The 23,036-nt window shown below is 39.0% G+C and overlaps 1 protein-coding gene across 8 annotated transcripts in view; it reads right to left on the reverse strand.

Annotated features, from left to right (window-relative positions):
• The window catches only part of FRY (FRY microtubule binding protein), a 177,161-nt gene that overhangs the window by 127,817 nt on the left and 26,308 nt on the right, over nt 1-23,036 (reverse strand). For all 8 annotated transcript variants that reach the window (XM_074914527.1, XM_074914536.1, XM_074914517.1 and 5 more), the window contains exon 2: nt 13,818-14,017. In XM_074914527.1, the coding sequence (XP_074770628.1) occupies nt 13,818-14,017 (200 nt within the window). The remainder of the gene's footprint in view (nt 1-13,817; nt 14,018-23,036) is intronic.

Consider the following 23,036-nt stretch of genomic DNA (forward strand, 5'->3'; position numbering starts at 1 on the left):
CTGCAAAGCTGCTGAGATAATGGAATGGAGAGACTTGAGGTGGGCCAAAGATTTCTATTATTTAATGCTTCTCTCTGGAGAAAATGTTGTCCAGTATAATCCGCTGACTGATTCTGAAATTAATTATGCAGATCCACTTGTAATACCAGCTGGCAAGAAGGCTGGCTGCAGGGTGACCACAGTATCCCCTGACTACCTACCAAATAGAAAAATCAACAAAATTTTTTCTACTGAGTCACTGATTTATCCAGGACAGTTATCAATATTTTGCATTGTTATCTCTAATGTCTAAAGTGATTCCTCCAGGTTACATTAAGGACACAAAACCTATTAATTAGAACTTTATGACAGATTATTGGTAATCGACAGACACAATAAAACCTTGTAGCTCAGAAACAGACACACGATACTACCCTACCTGCAGTCCTCCTCCTCAATCAGTAAATTGGTGCTACCCTGCCTGGTTGTGTCTTATGGGAGGACAATACTTATTTTGACTGCTGCCACACATTGAAAACGACAGCAGATGATCTTCTAGAAGTTCTGTTCAACTTATTTAAAAGAAGAAGATTTTTAAGTTTTCATGGATCCTGGACAAATCATTATACTAAGAATTAATGCAGTTTAGAAAATAACACACAAGCCTTTTCTTTTTAATTAAATTTCTGATTCTGTTTCAGAAGACTTGCATTACCACGGAGAAATTTCTTAAGGTCTGTTTCAATACAAAGAGCTTTGGCATGCAGAAGCTTTGTGTTCCTGTGCCCAGCACTGCAATGCTTGGCTTTCATAGTAGTATCTAAAATCTTGCAGAAATGCATTCAGTGTTTCAGACAGAAATGAAGTGTGGGATTCCTTGTCACAAGCTTATCTGTAAGGTGGACACAATTAAATGAGACAAAACATGCTCTGGGAACCCAGGTCTGGAAATAAAATCCTGAAAATGTCTTTATTACCTGTTGCCTATCTCTAGAAGCACTCACACCTACAAATACTTTAGTTACTCATGATGACCTTCCACAGGGGCTGTGCTTCTACGTTGCTGAAGATCCCTCCATTTTGAGAAGGCAATATAACTCAACTCATGCCCTCTTACAGGAAACTAGACCGGGGCTTCCCAAACCGTGGTACATTCACCTAAAGAAACCATTCACAGGCTGTGTCACAGACTTGGTTGCAGCAGAAGGCAGCCCTGAGATGGAGACCAGCCAAGGACACCCACCAAAAGTCAGGAAGGGTTGTGCTGCCATAACTTCTCAGTGTGTCCAGTCTAGGGCTTTAACTGCGGCCTTTTTCTTCCCTTCATACCATCCTGCACCTACTGCTGTCCTGCCACTCCCCCTTTCCTTGCGCTCTTGCCAGGCAGCAACTGCTGCTGCAGCTGTCTCTGCCTCTTCTTCGTCCCCCTGTTCAGGTTGCTGCTGTTGCTTTTTCCTCAAACTCTTTCCAAGTACGGTGCTGCCACTGACTCTGCCTGCAGTGACTGAAGCAATGGCTCAGCCCGGCTGGACCCAAGCTGACTCCGTGAAGTCTTTGCACATACCTCCCTGTTCTGGGAGTGTGGTGCCCATGTCAGAGCTACTCATTGTCTCCCTGCAGTGAATGGCAATAACCACAGAAAGTTACATTTGGGGCTTGGAGATTTGAGAAAATTTGAAGTAGAAGTTTTTACTATGTGCTTTATTACTAATGATGAGTACTGAATACATAATGGACTGAATAAAGGTGAAGGGCCAGATACAAGTATGTTTTTCGGTGCCTAAGCATTCCTAAAATATGAAAGGGTGATTACTTGCCTGATGAGGGTAACAAGTGACCATGTCAGGAAGACACTGATACATAAATTCAAAGACAGCTCAACTACATGCAGGTGCTTCAAGTATCCTTTGAAATCAGCCTCTTTTCTTTATGCAATAGATTTCTTCTCATCTACTGCAAACAACTTGCCTATTCTGTACCACCTAGTTCTAATATCCTTACAAATCTTAAGATTTCATTTTATGCAGTATTTTCGACATGGTTGCTCTGTCAGCTACTATGTATTTATACTCATGTTAGGCATTTTCATTACATACCAAAGGTTCGGGACTGGCAAAGGCAAGGTTAAAATGTATAGTAAAGTGAAATAGCCTCTCAGTAATAGATTCCATAGCAGTCTGTTTACCCTGGAGATTCACTTATTCAGAAGTTTTTTAAAAAATCTTTAAAATGTTTTCCAGCCTCAAGGCACTATTTTATTTTTATTTATTTTCTTGCCCACCCAATTCAGAAATGGCAAAGAGGCCCTTTTATGTTTGAGTCTCTGTAGCTGTAATACATTCTACAGAAATGTCTTTCAAATCTTGGATGAATAGGTAGGCTGAATTTGGAGCCAAAGCCAACAACCACAAAATATGAATAAAGAAAGTTTTGATTAATCTGAAAGAGCCCATAGCTTTCTGGGCTATGAAAAACATGACAAAGTTTCAGAAGAATGGACACTCAATAATAATACTTCCATTTTTAATCACTAAGTTAAACATCCGTGTTTCTTCTTTGAAGTGCTGCCTTCAACTGTATACTCTGTTCATGCTGGAAACTCCCATGATATGAATACACATTGGAGAAAAGCAGTAAAGATCAGCAAAGACGATTTTGCATTTAATATGTGAAACTATTGTTTTTCAATGAAACTATCTAAACTTCTTGCAACACCAATGCTTACAAAACAAAATGCTCACCTAAAAATTAATTTTCTTCTTCTGCCTCATTACTGTTGTGAAAACATTAGTAGAATATAATAATAGAATATGTTGAATATGCAAATATATCTTATCACATTTGCATGCATCACCTAAATATAATATTTATAATTTATCTTTAAAATAACCTATCAGTCAAACCCTCTATTCACATAGGCACACTAAAACATTTCTCCAAAGACTCAGACACTTCTATTGGTTAATATATTAATGCTTTTCCAGGGCTGCTACACAAAAATAATTGGGTAAATTTACAAAGGGATAGATTTTCTCGACCATTTGACACAGAACCGAGTGTTCAGAGAAACATGAAAACAAAAGGATGTTGTAGTGCCTATTAAGCTTCACCATGTCACTGTGTTCTAAGGATATATAACGCCCCTCAAAGTTATTTCTAACCTCACTGACCATTAGGCATGTTATTCCTACTGACAGGGCACCGTATTACTGACTGAGATAAAACTGATGTAAGAGCAAGAATGATGAAAGGGTATTTTGATACAAAATATAACTTTTGCACTGCATGCTAAAAAGCAGCCACACATACTCTACTGAGTAGTCTGCTGGGATAGAAGAGCAGAAGGGACCTTTTCAGATAAAATGGAGTAGACATAGACCACATTCAACTCCTACAGCTACAAAATATATATAATGCATGTAAGCTCAGTCTTAAGAAACAAGAATCCCCAAGTGTAATTCTCTCCTGCTTATGATGAATCATCACGTAATCCCCCCCCAAATTGAACACCTTTGTCTTACATTCTTTTCAGCAGGAAAGTGGTGTTTTGTAGGACAAGGTCTGCTCCAAAAAATAGCTGGATCAAACATGCTAAATTTTCAGTTTTGCCATTAGCTATTTTTTATATATAAAGACCGGAAAACTTATCCCTGTAAATCTTGCGCTCGTGGTGTGTAAACCTTTCTATATCATCTAAGAGAAAATGCCATGATGGCAATTTGCTTCTGAAGGCTGGGTGTGTGAAACTATTCCACAGAGGAGCACCTACCTTTTAGATGCAGCTCACCTACCAGCCAGTTGCCTCTGAAAGGGACAGTTTGTATGTCTGGTTCCTGCCTCCACTTTGGCTGTGTGCTCCTGCCTCCCAGAATGGATCTATGCTGATCCTGCATTGAGCAGGTTCATGCAGCTGAACTTGCAAGTATTTACTTCTGTTTTGCCCTCTAAAAATTGGATAGAACAGTCTATGGACCCATAAAAAAGTTAATGTACTAAAAATAATTCTGAAATTCTTGTGAAGTAATTTTCATCTCCTATTTACCTTTTTACTATTTGGGAATTCCCCAGGAAACCTAGTTAATTTATACCTAAGCAATTAAGATAACCAAGTTTTTTGACTCAAAAGCACAATCTGTTTACTCTGATAGTCTCCCAAATGTCTCCCACTTGAAACTTCCACGAAACAGGCAATTAGTGTCCTGTTTTCATAGCCATGCTTTGCAAGTCAGCAGGTCCTCATGCATAAAAATATAAATTGCCAGTTCAGTAGATGACAACAGAATCTTTGATTTCTCTTATTGCTCTGCTCAACATCATTAGCTGCTAGATACCTCTTTTAATAGACTGTGTCAGTGACCATGGTACACAGATAGTAAAATAAACAGAAAAGGGGATTTCCTATATTAACCTTTGAAATTCTAAGCATACACCAAAAGAAAATTCTAAATGCAAATTAATAAAAAAGATAGGATAATACAGCTTCAAGAAAACACCACAACTCTGCGTAAGACAAAATTATAGACTCCAAAAATGTTAAAGAAAACTCTGATGAACTTCATGTAACTTTTGAAGATTAAATAAAAATCAGTGCTAATTGTACATGGTATTTCATATGGAGAAAAAAGCATATTTCAAGTGGCAATGAAATATATGCAAAATAATTTACATATCCCATAAATTTTTATTTTTAGCCAACTCAGGTCAAAAACCTACTTGTTGTTACAGGTATTGCACAAAAATAATGAAAGGTGCATGTTTAGAAGACAGGCTCAGCATTACTCAGCCCATTCTTTCTTCATGCAATTGCTCTTTCTTTGTAACAGCTCTTCTCTTCCATTCATGTGGAAAAGGATGTGCCCAGTGCCACTGTAATGCTGAATACAAAATTGTATGAGAAAACATCAGTTCAGCTTCAAATACAGGTTTTCACTTACTGGCTCTGACTCTTGCCTCCCTAGCATCCACGTCATGTACTGTTCTGACTTGGTGATAGCTTATGTCATCACATCAGGTATTATAGGCTAATTTTTATGTGATGATCACATTCTCTGCAAAAGGCATCTTTTACCTATGCTGTCTACTAACAAAACTAAAATGTGGACACTCAGAAAATCTGGTCATGAGACTATTTAATCTGAAGTAACTGATGTATCAGAAAAAATGGCCCAACAAGCCAAAGAAATAGCAAATTAATTAGTGGAGTGAATTCCAAGCAGAATAAAGAGAGAAGAAAACCCACTGAATTAAGAGTTTGCTTTCCAAGTGTTTCCAAGATGCACAGTGCAAAAATTAGCACTGCAACTTTCCCAAAATAACACAAAACTTAAGTAAAAAACCTCACATAAAACAAATATGGAAGTTTTCTTTCCTTCACTTACCCTGAGCGAACAACTCAAGAACTCTGACATTCTTATTTGATCAGTAAAAAAATTCCCAGACATGCCCTCAACTTGGTGTTGATAATAAACGGTCACAGACTTTAAACAAAGTTAAATGCTGTTACAGATATATGAATAACTGCAAGAAAACCCAACCAACAAACAAAACCCTACTGCTCTCAGCATTTGCATCTTCTCTGTGAAGGTGTTTTTTTTATTAGTAGGATGAAAAAAAAATCCTTTAAGTACAGAATTTTAAGCCCAAATAAGCTGATGTCTACCACTTCGAAAAGAAGTATTTTAAGAACATGCTTTTGTAAAATCTGCAAAATTGAAACCAGTATTAAGGATGACTTCACTGAAACTTGAGATAGACTAGCACAAGCGAGAAAGGAAATTCTATTGGCTGTTTATTTTCAGAATTGTGTGTTAATGGGTATGCCTTTTTAAAATTGTGACTTAATAAACACATCAAAAGCATCTGTCTGAATACATGCAAGTTGAATACTTTCCTTGGTCCTCCCTGATTTTAGTTACCCCACTACTACAGTGTACAGAAAAAGCAGTGAAGTTTACAACCTCTAAGTCTGATAAGTTTAAAAAGAGCATCTAGAAACAAAGTGTGGACACTTAATGCTAACATCATAATTCCATCACAGGCCTTTGTTAGTAGACTGATTCTGACTTAAAAACTTCTCACGTAATAAGATAACATTTTGCTAATTGAAACATAATCTGCTGGGGCAGAGAAAATATGAAGTTTCAGTGGCCCCTTTACTTATGATGAAAATTCATGAAGGACCATGATGTACAGCTTGGTGAAGGACTATAAAGTTAATATACTGGATTAACTAAGACAGTGCTAATTGAATTTTAAGTACAGGATTTAGTTTATTAGTAGTCCCAAATCCAACTAATGATTTACATGTGTTAAATTTGATGCTATCAATATTCCCAGTTTCTATACCTAGAATCAATTACTACAGATTCAGTGATTTACACTCCCCAAAGCTATCAACTAAATATATATATATATTTGACTGTAAATCTGGATCCTCAAAAAACCCCTAAACCATTTTAAATAATTTATTGCTAAACTAAACTAGTATTAACGAAATGAGAAAGGCCTGTTACAGGATGCAGCAATAAACTGTTGCAGGGTTGGAAAACAGCATGGCTATTACATTGCAAAGCCTCACTGCAGCAAGCCACAAAAAAAAGACAGGTTTTGCTTTTATGATGCATCTTCTTCAAGGTGAGCAAGATATATAGGATTTACTTCCCAGAAAAAAACTGAAGTAAATACAGAGATTTCTTCTTCTGTTGTTTGTGCTGTGATCCATTACAACGCATTTTCATAAAAATGTTTCTCCATAATAGGAACAAGAACATGCTCAAAATACAGAACACCCAGAGAAAGCTATGTGATGGGCCAAGGCCAGGCAGGGCAGTGGGGGGCTGGAGACTGGCCCTGTTGCAGTGTTACTGTGGCAGGGACTGACCACCCTGGGGGCTGTAATGGGGCTCTGGGCGGTGGACAGAGGTGAGCAAGACCCAGAGAAGACTATTAAGGCTTATTAGGGCCCTCAGGGCCCTGACCACTGGTTACCTATTCAGAGTAATGTGACCTAATTTAATCAAAGCTATAGGAAGCCCTTATCAGTTGATTTGAATAAAAGTAGAGTTGTAATTGCAGGGCTGCTCCAGGCACAGTTGATTGCTCTGTAAACAGGAACGACATTTCTCTTAAGCCTCAGACAGCTGGGGTTAATAAACAACAGTTACTGACCCCAGTAACGGTCTGCTGTCTTCCAGCCACTGCTGCTTTAATATCAGGTAGCTACTTACCATCACCAACTATGCACCTGTTTTCATAGAACAGACCAATAGAGGAGGCAAGGTATATTTTTAAAGTGAACTTGAGAAATTCCGGTGACACTCTAGTTTTCTTAAAACTGTCTTCATTTTGGGCTTTCTTGGGTATGTGTTTATCTCAAAGGCTGTAGCTGTACCATAACAGATATGTCCCCAGGTGACTCCTTTTCCTCCCAGTTACTGGTATTGATGTGACAGACTTTCAAGGAGGATTACAGTGTGCCCTTGCAGAGCTAACATCAGCCTTCACTGTTCTTTTGCTACAAGTATGATGGCCATAAAAGCCATAGCTTCCATCCATACTACATGCCCAGCTAAGGAAACAAGACTTTATTGGGTGAATTTCCAAATTGGGAAGGTAGCTATGTGAAGTATTTAAGTTTTTCTCATATTTGTAGTGCCAGATATGCAGGGTCAAATATGGCATAATTGAAGCTGTCTGATGTGTAAACTATACCACACCAGAATCAGGCCCAGAAAAGAGCACATAAATGTAAAAACATACAGCAATCTAGATGAAGCAGTACCTCACTGACTTCAAACAGGACACTGAAAGCATGCAAAGGATGAAGTTGTTGTGAAAATATGTAAAGGTATCTAATTAATTGCCACTTATCTGGCAAGAATGCTACCGAAGTATAAGCTTGATTTTCTTTCTGTCCTTCATGATGACAGACCAGTGATAAGACTGGCCTGAGATGACTGTAGTACAACTTTCATTTTCTTGATAGCGGTAATAACCAGTATTTTTAAATGACACAAAGATATGATTAGGGGCATGTGGTAGGTTGTCTGCTATATTTGCAAGCATTGGCCAACGTTCAATGATATAGTATGACAGCCCCAGTGACCTTGGATTGAATCTGCCTTCCAATGTTAAATCCTCTTAGCAATTTGAACCATATGTGCCATTGACTATCCTCTAACTGTATCCATGCAATAGTGAGGTCCAGGGACAGCAAGCATCCTTGAGAGTTTTGCCATCAGAATGAGATCTGAAGCCTCAAAGAGCATTCTGCCCACATGTTCAGCTATGGAAACCCTGAGGTCCCTGAGAAAGCTCCTGTTGACATTGCCTGGTTCTTGAAATGTGTGTTTTTATAGAGCTGTATCTAGCTGCAAATGTCTATGCCAGTGGCTAAGCAAAAATGTGTTCTTTTCCTTCCTGGTTGCTAAAATGGCATGAATTTTGTCCCTCCATCTCATATGGATGCTGGAGTCTGACCCATGCTGCATCCTGTCTCCATCCTCCTACATTCCCATGATTACTTCTGAAACCCTACATTTGCCTCTCCCTCCAACTCTTTTTCCAACTCTTCATCATATTCTTTCCCTCAACTCCCATGTTTCAATTCTATGATATGTAGAATTGACCTAGGATCCAGGAAGCTCTGCTGAACTGACACCTGCTGGGAGCACCAGGAGAGGAGCTGTCTCCTGAGGAGAATGACTGTCCTTGGTCCTCCAGACTGTCCTATGACTGACAGACACATTCTGCCCATTCAACAAGACATTTAATTCATCTACTCTAATGGATCTGTAGGGCTCCATACAATAAAAGGATAGTATATTCAGGTTACATATCAACTAGTTAAAGTAAGATGGTGCATAGATGCTTTCACTTTCTTATGAACAGGTGACAGTCCTCAGTACAATATAATAAAATGAGGCAGAATTTCATAAAGCATCTTAAGTACTTCAGAGACAATTATTGAAACAATAGATGATTATTCTTAATGTCTTACACATTATTTGTCACAACTGGATCTAAAAGAATCTAATCTCCGAATATTTATTTATATAATTGAAATACTAAATAAAGAATACAGTAGAAATAAAGAATTAAGATATGTGAGATACAGCGCTATGATATTATGAACCTCTCAGAGTTGGGATGGACTGCCCACATGCTTTACAGAATTTTGATTACCACAAACACTGGTGGAATAAAAGAATTATATTAATGATGAGTGACATAATCCTTGAGTAACACAGAGGTGGACAGGAACAGACAGCAATGGGAACCTGGCACATTTGTAGCATTTATAGAGGAAGGTCCTAGGGAAGATGTTTTCTTGTATGAGAAAAAAGAACAATATTTTCAATAAATACTTGCATGAAGTTATTAAAAGAAAGTTGTCTTCAGTTTATCTGGGCATACACATACTGAGTGGAGAGTCAGAACAGAGCAAGACAGTTTGCCGTTCCTCTTTTCCATGAAATTACTTGTAGTAACTGCTGTCTGTGCACTGTGAATATCAGGGGTCCAAAGTCCCTGTGTATGCCAAACTATTCATGAGGACTTGAAATGAAAAAAATGTGTCATGCTAATGTGTTTCATTATAGATGAGAACAAAGGCGTCATTCCTCATGTGATGCAGCTGGAATTTTAGTCCATGTAAACCAGAAAATTCTACATTATAGCTATGGGATAAAACTGCTTTCTATTATTATTGCCTACATAAATCTTACTAGTTATCACAGCCCAGACCTCAGAAAGCAAAAAACCTTCTACCTCCTTTTCTTCCAAGTCTGTCCTTAGCATATTTCTTCTCTCACCTAAAGAAACTGAAGCCTAGATTACAGTTAATTGAACAGCAGTGCCACTATACATGTTGGTTGGTCAGTCTTTGCAAAAACAAACTTGCATCATTCTTGCTCTTTCAGAGTCTTCCTAACCACCTGCTTGACCTATCACCAGCCCTGTTTTGAAATAGGTCTGTACTTTAATGGCTTTGAGCTTCTAATGAAATGGAAGTAGTAAATACACTAGTATGAACCACATCACTGCTTTCAGGTTTTTTTTCAATGGCAAGATAAAACCTACTCAATAAATGGAGAAAGATACAAGCAGAATACATGAATATGCTTATAGTCCTGATCCTATAATAAGTAAATTCTGTTCTAGAGTTCGGTATTCAGAGAGATCCTGAATTTAGACAAGCTCAGTAAAAGAAGATGCTTGCAGGAGAAAAGCGTAATGAAAGTTTACTAACAGCTAAATTAACCATTAACCACTGTCAATGCCTGTAGCTCACTATGTTTTATCAATGTCTACAGCTGTGTGTAAGTACTGCTGAAAGCCGTATTTGAAGATTAGCCTGATCAGTATGCACAGGATGAATTATTACCCTAAGTGATAATCAACAGTCCTAAAAAGGAAACTATTTTCTGTGTTTTTTCCTTACAGTGTTAAGATACATAAATACATTTTATCATCTGAACTGCAAAAATGTTTCCCTGGCTTCACCATTCTAGCTACATTTTAAGGTTAAAAAAAAAATCAGTAGAAATAAAATATCAAATTGTGTTAAGCAATGCAGAATATTTACAATATAAATTTATAAAAACTAAATATGAATGCAATCAGCCATGAAAAAAGGTCTGCAGAAAAATTCTTAATATTCATTAAAAAGGGAACAATTATTTACAGAAAAGAAGCAGGAAATTATTAAAGGTTACCAGGAAGAAATTATTTACGTTTCATTTATGTAAATTTAATTTTATAAACTAGAAAAACCCTTTTAATTAATTCTGCTATCAAATACCTTTAATCTGGATTAATATAATTTGATAATCTAGGTAGAGTTGTTTAATCATTAAAAATTAGTCACATAATCGTGAACATAACGTAGTTACTGCAATGTTTGTTGTATTTCAGAGACCCTAAAAAGGTGAACAAATTGGCATGAAATTCCAAATAAAATATTCTCCGGGCAAAGTAAGAAAACCCATATGGAAACAAAAGGTTTCCATTCTAAATTGTTAAAGATTTATCAGTGGATAGACAACATTAGATTAATGCCTAGAAAACGTATTAACTGGGGAGTGCATTTTTTTATGATGTTTGCTGCCAGATCCAGTAACCAAAATGTCAAATCATACTTGGTTGACAGCCAAGGCAGAAGGAGGAGTAGGTGACATTGCCCTTTGCTTTCTCTGCTGCTGGAAACTTGCTATCCCTGCTGAGATTTCATGGGGCTGCAGGAGCAGGTGGGTGGTGTGCCCTTCATTGCTGCCCTAGAGAACATAAAAAATTTTTTGTGCCTTGCTAGCATCTGCAATGCATGGTGGAACACAAACCCGGTTTTCCACCATAGTTGTCAGAACACTGTAATTTACAGGTGGGCTCTGTGTACATCACAAAAGAAGAGATAAATATCTCAAACAGGCATATGGAACCCAAAGAAACTGAGAGAAAATTTCATAAAAACAACGGTAATGATAATCAGGAAGGATAAGCGGGCAAAATGTGTGCATGAAAAGAAATATCCAAGTAAAAAAATATATCAGTAAATCTTTAATTTAATCCCATATTAACATCAGAGCTTGAATGTGAGCTAGACTGTGATAAAAGAGAGGAAAAAGCAATTATATTATAAACAGATCATTTTAGCTTCTCTAAAAGAAATCTTAAGTATTCATCACTCATTATAAAATTAAACTGTCATATCTTGTAATGACTTAGAGAATTCAAAGTAGAAATATCTCAGTGTTAGAGCACTTTGCAAGTCTGATTTTCTTTGAAGTACATTTGAGTTTAATTAGAACAGAATCTTCAAAGAGTTCACCATCTGACTACCTATTGTGAAAAAAGGCCAAAGGGTGGCTCTGCATCATCAATTTATAATCTTTGTCTTGCAAATCCCTGGGACTTCCTGGTCACAATTCTAGTTAGGAGAGTAGAAATGTAGGAACAAAGCTGCTAAACATCCAACAGCTACCCCACAAAAAGTGTAGACTTAAATTCTTAGTCATTATTCCAGAATATTTTTTTCCATTTTCCCTTGTCACTTCTTTTTGTTACAACCTAATTATTTCAAGATAATTTTGACTGAATGTCTACAAAATCCTGCTTATACATTTGTCACAGTCACCCTCAAATAGAAGCATGCCATGACTTGTAAATCCTATTAGTATTAGTAAGATGTGAGTACGTCATTGAATTATTGTTAGCGTCTCACGGTTAGACCCCTGTAAGAAATACATTCTGAAAATGCTGACAAGAAGGTAACATTCCAGTCTCTTGTCATATTTTCACATTCTGTGTTGAATTTACCAGATAAAGTTTCACTGAACAACTTCTGGAATAAGGAAAGATCAACATTCAGATTTTCATAGTTTCACAAAGTGACAAAACTGATGTATCAACACACAGAAACTCGAAATCATCTTAATACAAGGTGAAATCAGAATAGATCAGGGTCACTGGTTCGTATATATGTCTGAAATATTACATGAAAATGCAGAGATTAGTGTTTAAGAATAACAGAGGTGCTGCAAAGAAATTACATTCTCAGTTCTGGTCTTCTTGTTTCCCTGACCTTGTCAAGTAATTTTGTAACACATTTTGTCTTAAAATTTTAAAGATGTTCACTGTGCGTCACACGAAGACTGCATGGTAATAAATAGCTGCTGGCATTTTTTTTAAAGGACCTGCACTATGACTGTCAGTTTATTCTACTTGTGATTTAGAGCGGACTCATGAAAGAAGAAAAAAAATGGCTCTTTGTCAAAATATTCCTTCCTGTTAGCTTTTTTTGATGTTATTTCCAAATTAAGTAAGATACTTCTGTCATCTTGCATCTACCTGATGTTTCCGAGAAAAGTTTGGAAAAACCTTCCAAGCATCAAATGCTTCTGAATCTAAATCAAGACACAAAGCTAAACAGATGCCTGAATCAAGACAACCTTCATTTCACTGTTCAGAATAAACAGACCTGAAAATGCGGAACTGAACTAAGTATTCTATGCTGTGCTTTACCAAAAAAGTTGCAAAATTTTATAAAAATTCCATTTACAGCTCAGGAATGCAGGTTCCTGGTTGTTTGGGGTTGTTTTGGTTTTTTTTACCTTGTCAAAACTAAAATATAGGTTACAGAACTATTCTTCCCTGATCAAAATAACAAGGATGTATATAAAATGTAGTCTCAAGTTAAAACAGCAGACTGCCAGTTCAGTTACATAAGGCAATTTGCAACAGACATACTTGCATGTTAAATCTGCCTAAAACACAAATAACGATGGTTCTCTCACTGACTGTGCAAGACCTTGTAATGTAGTTCCTTTTTCAAATGCTGCATGCTTTTTCATATCTGGAAAATAGGTGCTATAGCACTTTGTTAGATTACAAAATCTACTACTGTCAGAAATAAACCAGGAATCAGCAGTACTATTAATTTTAATGTTTTAGCTGAAAAACAACAATGTTCAGAAATACTGTTTTTACCATATTTCATCATTTTCTGATCTATTTTGACTCAAGTGACTGCTCTGCCCACTGTGAAATCTATGCTGGCTGACACCCTTTCTGCCTCTCAATCACATTAACATGTGCCCATATTGCAAACAGAGAGAAAAATATTCATTCCTTTTCATGTCACCCCTTTGGCATATCTTGCATACCTCTGTTCTCTCCCACAACCTTCCAATTGCCATAGTAGTGTATCTTATAGTTTGGGAAACACTATCAAACGCCACTGCAGACTACAAGCAAAATATTCTTCATTGCACTGCAAGCAAGCCTGATTTAAAAATAAATTCAAAGCAAAGTACATATATACTTAAGAGATTCTTTTTACTCACAAGAGGTTCTGCCATGATGATGCGAATCTTGCGTTCAGCCTGAGTAGTAAAGTTAACAAACAAGCTCTTCAGGACATATTCGCCTGGTTTACTGTCTGGGTCAACACTGATAGGCAACATGGCTGGAGGTCCTTTTTCCCTTTGTGTACCAGAAACAGGTGGGACAGGTGGCTTGATATATCCGTTACCCACTGGAGAAGCTGAAATGTAGAAAAAACACATTTACTTTTGGGTAATCGAACATGTCTTAATTTCTGCAGAACATCTCAAATGGCCCACTATACTGTCAAAGCAATACTGGAGACTAGTTGATAATCAAAGAAGTACACAACACAGGAACACAATTTCCATTGTATAGTTGTAGGTAAAATGTACATAATCTCGACTGGATAAAAAAATCAAAGATTAAATTGACTAGTGTTTACTATGCAGTGCACTCTCAATCCTCTTGTTCTACATGGCAAGATTTGCTGATACATTACTCTTTTAATAACATCCTCATTTCTTATCTTTTGTTTGCAGGCCAGACCTGTAACTCAGTTGTCAAGTAACAAATTTATTCTTTATTGCTATTCAAACTGACCTATCCTTGCAAAAGTCAGGAGTCTGGTCTCTTGACTAAGGTGAGATGTAAAGGGCCTGATTTTCCTCTCATTTATACTGAGGTTAATCAAGAATGACTCCTTTAAAAACAGTGACATTTCACCAGTGTCTTACATGAAGAGTCAGACATGAAATGTTTTCCATGGACAAAAAATATCCGTTATGTATTAGTTTTCTTGAATGTACCAAACACTACAGTCCCATCTGGCACTTGAGAGATCACATATGTGGTACTGTATCCAGTTTGGGGCTCCCTCATACAAGAATGACATTACTATTGTGGACCAAGGGCAAGGGAGGACCACAAAGATCGTCAAGGGCTTACATACTTCCTACATGAGTACAGGCTGAGAGTGTTGGAGCAGTTCAATCTTAAGAAGAGAAGGCTAAGGGGAGATTTTATTTCAGTCTTCAGATACCTAATGTCAAAAGCAAAGATGCAGCCAGACTCAAAGAAGAGTGCAGTAACAGGATAAGAGGCAACAGACCCTAGTTGGAATGTGGTAAATTCCAATTATATATATGGAAAGAACTTCCACAGCGATGGAGCAATCAACTGGTACAGGTTGTCCACAAATACAGCACAAATCCCACTCTTGGAGATAACTTGACTTGACAAGGCCTTGAGAGACCTTCTCTAGTTGGGGAGCAGAGGTTGGACTAATCAACCTTCAGAGATGTCTCCCAATTTAAATTATTCCGTGATTCTGAATTCCCCATAACCAATATCAAGATATTATGCACCAGGCTTAGCTCTACTTACTGTTTTTCTGGGAAACTGAAGGAAAAATATACTGAAGTACTATGAAACAAAACCTCATTAATTGAAACGATACCATTCTACACATAAAATTTCCTTAGCTCTTATTGGTAATAAAGTCATGTCTGGTTTAAGGCAGGTACTGGTAGCACCCTCTGTTAGCTTTACCAGAGACTTTAAAAGCAGCAAATAAACACAGGGAAGACCAGCCATTAGCCACTCTGAATGCAATGTAAGTGTTGTAACACCCGTGAGCACTGCTGGTGATTGGGACAGAGGTGTTGGAAAGCAATACAAACTGTGGAAAATATTGTGAACTAATACCATTACAGCATTCTTCCACAGCACTGTATTCCAGTGTTACATTGTATGTTGCATCCAAGTTGCAGAGAAAGACAGAAAGAAAAAGAAAGAAGAATGAATTAGTGATAGATGACACACATCTTTAGCCTTTCTTTCTGAGGAACAGAACTGCAACTTCAACTGAAAGTAATTGTCAACTATTAATTACAGGCGATTGTTTTAAGAATGAAATTTTAGATATTTCCTAAATTCATTGGTGCAAAAGCATGAAAAAACCTAAATCCCAAAGACTACATTATTGTTTGAGAGCATTCAAGACGTGGCAGAATCAGAACTCAAATTCATGCCTTGAAAAATAAAAGAGATGCACTGGAGAAAAGAGAACACATTTTCCTTCAGAAAAATCAAAGTTTAGAAGTCCCCTCTATGACTATAATGCAAGATAGAAACGTTTTCGTTCGTGTTAGCTATTATTCTGCAAGTGTAACACATCTATACTTCACTTTGAAAATAACTCCCCTTGACTGACAAGGTACGCCATCACTCTTCAGAACAGCAGCATAATTTCTACCCCTCCAGTAGATGTTTCCTGCTAGATTTCTTTCCTGTTGTTATGAAGGCTCTCAAATAAACCACCAAAAATAAAAATTTACTATTACTACAATTAACTAGTTCTCCATAAATTACAGGTTCGAATGTCTTGTGAGAGGGGAATAGAACGACTTCCTAGGGTTTAACCACAACCCTAAATACATAACAATGCACAACTCCCTAGGGTTTAATGACAACCCAAAACCCTTTATCACTCACCTGACAAGTGAGGGCTCTCAACCTCGAGGACATGCTCAGGGCAGCGTCCCAACCCAAGGCCCCTCGAGGAGTTTCCTTGGGCAGCGTCCTGACCCCAGGGGAGAGTCCTGGACCACAGCTGCTGCTCCCAGGGGACTCCATTTATACCCAGGCCCAATCTGACCTGTAGTCAATAGCGGCTCCCATTGGCCAAAGGCCCTATTTACCATGAAGCCCTGGGAACAAAGGCAGCCCCAAGATGCTACACTTCAGCAGCCAAGAAGCTCTGCTCTCATTGGGTGGATGCACCTGCCACAATTCACCCCATGACTAGTCATGATTGGGCTGGTTTCCTCGAAGTGGTGGTACAGTCACCTCTTGCCTCCAAGGTTAAAAGGGAGTGCAGTCCTGGTGAGTCTCCATACTCATTGTGGATTGTCATCCCTAGATGATTATACAATCATATCTTTAAAAAAAACAACCCTCCAACCATACAATGTGTTACAATGAAAACTGAAGGAAGCTGATTAACCATTCTAACAAGAAAGCTTCAAACATATCCAATTAATGCTTAATATAGCAACAATTGCCTCAAGTCTCTTGCCACTTTCTTCAATTTTTGACCTAAATTGACATTAACACAATAGCACCAAGTTCAATCACATTCTTCTGAATGATGCCAATTTCACAAGATTTATTCACCACCACATTGTCATCTGAGTCGTGATTGTCCATATGGGTCACCACTGCCAATCAGGATGTCAAAGTCATCTGTTCCTCCAAGATCCTAACATAAAACCCCCCAGAACTAGGGCTTGGATCAGAACCCAGGCATCAAGTTAGAAATCACGGATTATCCATCAGGCACTGATTCGCTGAGGTTTTCCACCTTTATCTAAGGCCTCCCAGGCATGTAAACCCCCTAGATTTTACCAAGGTCACAGGCACAATGCCAGCTGAGGGCAACTTCACCATGACAGGTTGGTCTGCATCTATTTTCAGGGGGAACTGGCCCTTATTATTGTCAAATACAGGAGCATCATCACCTCATAATCTTGTAGGGCAAAATGCTCGTATTTTTGCGTTCACATAATGTCCCCAGCAGTTATTAACACTAAAAACTGCATGTGCCGACCTTATATCCCAGTTAGGTCATGAAACACTGTCATGTCTCTTGATCAAGCCATTAATTCACTAAACCATGCCATTAGCTCGAGGGTAATATGGCGTATGAAACACCCACTTGATGTCTTGTGTGCCCACTCCTGGACCACCCCGGCAGTAAAGTGCCTCCTGTTACCTGATTAAATTGATTTGGGTGTTTTCTTCTCTGTCTGCTGTGTGTGGCAATAATGATCTAACTGCACATAGGCTTTCTCACTGCCCAACTCCCACAGGGGGGGTGTGTGTGTGTGTGTGTAAGTCCAGAGAATTTAACCCCTTCTCCAGGTGTGGTTTTAGCGAGCTTTTGAGCCAGTGCCTAGCAAACAATTGTCAGTGAGTCCAGATATCCGCGGACAAGACATGCAAATATAAATTGCCCGCCATCCCACAAGGGAGCAAAGCCACCTCTGCTTCTGACAAAGGCACCACAAAGAGCCCGTCCCAGACCTGGCTGCGCCCACCCCAGCCGGGCCCTGCAGCTGACAAAAGGCCTGTATGGGCATTCAGCTGCCCATAACCGACTGTTAATTGCCACCATTTCTTTGGTTTGCCGACTGGCCACACCAGAGAATTTTAAGGGGAATGTGTACGATTTATAATCTTTTTTCAGTATCATTAATCACCTCAAAAATACCCTGTTTGGCAGCAGTTGGTAATGAATACTGAGACACACAGGTAACTTCCGCCCCATAACTCCAAAACTCCACACTGCCGTCTGGTAAACACTACTGTTTACCTACCAAAACATCAAACCCTAATATTTTTCCTTTGTTCTCGAGTTCTGCCCTCCAGCAATTGCACCAAATTCGAGATGTTACGCGGGGTACCCCCAGTGCCAACGCCTTTCACCAAAGGTGATTCCTTCCTGAATTGTAAAATTGACCTGATTTATCCCGGGACGGTTTAAACTCTCTACAAGGAGGCTACACGGGGGGAAGTTTCCGACAGACTTGCCGAACCCTCCGGTTTCCGTCTTCGCCCCCACCCGGGTCAGTCCAGCCCATCTCTCGCCCATAAGCAACCAGATCATGTAACACTTCTGCCCACGTTAACACATGTACATGAGGGTTGGGGGGGTTTTGCTGGTTGCATTCAATAGCTCTTTGCACCCTTTCTTTGAGGGACTGGACATGTATCTTTAAGGCATCTGGGAGCCCTCTGATGAGAGGTTTAAGGTGACTGGGATCCCCCTGCGCGGCAAGCGGGATTCCGCACTGCCCCCCTCTCATACATCGCCTGAATGCCGCCGCCTTTTGCACTCCCTCCGCCAGGTCTGACAGTCCGCTTATTTTAATGGTAACAGGTTTTCCATTCTTATTAGGGTCCACACCCCTCAGCCTAGTAAGCCACTCGAGATGTTATTGACTTATTACCCGCTGGTCCATCACTTAAAAACACTCTGGGATCCCAGAAACCTCCCACCTCGTCATCACTCAAAAGAATTTGATCCCCCCCGTTAAAGAAACCCTCCACAAATACTCAGTTTCACCCGGTTTACGCAAATATTTAACCTGAAGTTCACTAAGCTCGGGTCCCATCCAGGGCGTTGTACAGACTGTGATTCGGGGGTTCCCACCTTGTGGACCTGTGTGCCTTTCTGTTTTAATGAGAGGTCACACATTTCTTTCCTCCAATTCATCTATTTCCTCCAAGCCACTTTCATCAGACTCTCCCCAAATATTTCCACCCCATTCCTCAAAGATCTATGCTTGTAATTAACTTTCAAATCTGAGCAACACTAGGGGGCTTTTTTGCTTGTGCCAGCGTAACTTCCAATTTTTTTTCCTAATAACCGCCTTCTCTCTCTTTCTCGTCAGAGTTCTGTCTTCAAATAATTCATTTCCAGCTGTTCCTCTAAGTTCTCTTTCTCCACTACTACAAAGTAATCCTGTGCCTGAATCAAGCAGGCACCTAAAATGGCGCACATTTTTCCTTCACTTCTGCTTATCCACCAACTTCCTCAGCTTTGTTCCAACTTTCTCGCAACTTCCACCAGATCAAACCACCGTTCCTTTGCCCATTGTACATCTGGGGGAGAAGGGGCACAACTATATTTCTGTAATATCTCCTCTATCGACATCCTGCTGACTACACCAATTGTTACAAAGGCTCTCAAATAAACCACCAAAAATAAAAAAAATATTATTAACACAATTAACTACCTCTCCATAAACTACAGGTTCAAATGTCTGTGAGGAGAACAGAACGGCTTTCTAGGGTTTAAGGCAACCCAAAAAGCATAACAAAGAACTCTATAGGGTTTAATGCAACCCAGAACGCAGAGCAAAGCCCCACTCCCTGGGGTTTAACGGCAACCCCAAACGCTTCATCACTCACCTGACAAGTGAGGGCTCTCAACCTCGAGGACCTGCTCAGGGCAGCGTCCCGACCCAAGGCCCCTCGAGGAGTTTCCTTGGGCAGCGTCCTGTCCCCAGGGGAGAGTCCTTGATCTATGCATGCTCCCCCAAGGGACGAGCTCAGAATGGCTCCCAGGGGACTCCATTTATACCCAGGCCCAATCTGGCCTGTGGTCAATAGCAGCTCCCGTTGGCCAAGGGCCCCAATTACCACGAGGCCCTGAGAACAAAGGCAGCCCCGAGCTGCTGCACTACAGCAGCCAAGAAGCTCTGCTCTCACTGGGTGGGTGCACCTGCCACACCCGCAAAGTTTCACTTGATTTTTGAGGGCAAAAGCATAATCATGGAGTCTTGATGGCTTTATGACTCTTGTCATAAAACACAGTGTATAGAATAGTTCTACATTTATATTACACAAAACTGCTTCCAAAAATACACTGTTGTTCTGAATAATAATATACTTCAAAGTAACGAAAAAAATGAACCACCAGAGAAGAGTGTAAGCGTCACTCCTCTCCTGTCATCACCTAGGCTCTCGTAAAGTTTAAGCATGAAGACGGTGGGATGCAAAGGATCAGATGCAAACTTATATGGACTATCAAATATACTAGGTAATGGAAATTTTTTCACAAATAGCTTTAGGAAGGAGTCAGACAATATTTTCACAATCACTAATATATTTGCCAAATGTGTGGTTTTGGCTGGCTCACATCTATCCATGAAATCAATCTGATCATCAAGTGCTCAGTTAGGAAAAATGTTTTTTTGTGAGCAGTAAAACTGATTTTCTTAAGGATTTGTGTCCTTTGTGCAGTAAAAGCCCTATCCTTCTCCCCCCATCCCAAGCTCCCCTCAGTCATACCCAAGCTCCCTCCCAAGCTCTGTGCCTGGGGCTGGGCAGGCAGGCTGCCTGCCAGCCAGCCTCTGCCAAGCAAAATACACCCAGACTGGGCTGCCTGCCTCTCTAGCTAGCACAACCATCCTGGGCTCCCTCATGAAGGATTCTGTAGGAATCTAACCAAATGCAAACTTGCCTTCTGTTTCTTGAGCAATTTTGGTTTAAACTGGCTACTAAGTTTAAAATTTACTACGAATGGACACGCAGGAGGAATGGAGGGAAGGAAGGCAGAGTGTGAGATCATGCACGCCTCACATCCTTACAAAATTAGGTTTAAGAAACCCTAGTCACACTACCTGGGAGCTGCCACCCTGATCTTCAATCATCATGGCATTCAGCCAGGATTTTGAGACTGGAATTTAAATCCACATAGTCATTGTTAGTAGGAAGTCTTTTAACAACGATGCTGGTAGGTTTGTGACACAGGCTGATCTCATTTTTTTCCAGACATCTAACTGAAAAATCAATTATCTGCACAATGTAACAAAGAAATGCAATTATTTGTGAGATTTGTCACTGCACCAAAAATTTTTATTCTAGCTCTTCTCTGGAATATAGAATTGTACAGCCTTTCCCCCAAAGGAAAGAAAAAGGATATCCTGGGGGTTAACGTCTATCATTACTACAGCAATTACAGCAGTTATAGAAATGACTGACATATGACTTTGATTTAGTTCAAATTTTGAAAAGATCACTTTGTAGCTGCTAACTCCATTTAAGCATCTTCAGTGTGGAAGACTGAAGACTAACACTGCCAACAGTGTGAGGGTTCCAAGTTGATCATGAGCTGGTCATTAAGTATTATATAAAGGTTTGTCTTTCTAATGAATCTTTTCAGTCCATTGTCTTAAGTATCTGCATATGCTTAATATCTGCATTGCAAAAATCTGGCCCAGTGACCAGGCCATCACCAACATCTATAGAGATGATGCATGAGCTTTAACAGAATAGAGTTCTTTTTCCTAGACTGAGAGCCCTAAAAAGCCCATTAAAAAAAGTTGTCTCTGAGACATAAAACTGGATATCAAGGCCTCAAAATTTAAGAAATAGTTGCATTAAAGTAATCCATGACTGGTCCCGTTATGTTGACACATTATAATGTGGGCTTTAAAAATAGGATTAAAAAGGGTGTGTCCATTTTTGCCATCTATGCCAGTGAAACACTGCCCTATTAAATAAAAGGCATAATTATTACATGAGAAATCACGACATATACTTTGTATGGGTTTCCACAGAAGATATCTGGTGGGGCTGGGGTAGGAGGAAGGGGTTATACTCAATTCTAAATATTTATTTCATGGACACATTAAGTTTTTACTATCTGATTCAAAGGTAACAGCGTTTTACAAAGAGAAGTACCAGAATGGACCACTGAAACAATAAGTTTTATCTCCTAACATATTGTAGGGTACCAGTCACCACATAAGTACTGCGCTGAACTAAACCCTTCACCTAGAGAAAAGCAGCTTGTTCCCAAGGAGAATGAATGGTGCTGCACATGCAGGAGACTATAGCAGCCCTAATGCCCGAGGGCCCTGCAATCGCAGGGAATCTACAGTCAATGTTATTTATAAAGTTCTATGCATATTTAAAACTCCTATCCTAGGAAAATCTGTAAAAAAGATTAACTATGCTTGATTAACTAAGATGTCTGTAGCATTTTGGGGTGAAATTCCATCTGAGGGCTACTTCTCTCAAACAACGCATTTTCTTGTTTCCAAGATAGGTTCTCTATTTTTCTGCTATATCTGTCATAAACTGTATTTCAAATGATACTCTTTTCCTACAGAATACTTTCATTTAGTTCAGGCTACAACCATAAGATTTTCTCAATGTTATGTATTCTTAAAAAAATTAAAACAAGGAGTAAATATGGAAGTAGCAATGCAGTATCACATAGGGTTGTCACTACAACTATATACTATTGGAACAGGAAGGATTACTGAATGAAAATGACTGCTAATTTTTTTTCCTGTATTGATCATTTCCCTAATCACAGAAATAGTTGTAAAAAAGCACAGTAGTTTTAACACACTCACAGTCACTTAGCTGATAATGGGAACGAGTACAAAATTAAATTATCATATGAGAGTCTCTGCCACAATTTAACACCACAAGCGTTTTTCTTAAAGCTCTAAGGTGAAGCAAATCAACAGAATAATCAGAATGCAAAAGCCAAGAGTCTGTGCTACAGCGGATACAACTTCAGCCAAACACAGTTACTGAATTTTCAGTATCTTTAAGAAGAAACAGATTGAAATTTTTAGTTAACTGTGTCAAATTTACACTTCAGCAACAACAAACAAATAACACAAACCCAAACATGTATTTGCAGTATTTCCATA

Source organism: Athene noctua, chromosome 1 (genome assembly GCF_965140245.1).
Source record: "Athene noctua chromosome 1, bAthNoc1.hap1.1, whole genome shotgun sequence".
In the NCBI taxonomy this organism is placed as follows: Eukaryota; Metazoa; Chordata; class Aves; order Strigiformes; family Strigidae; genus Athene; species Athene noctua.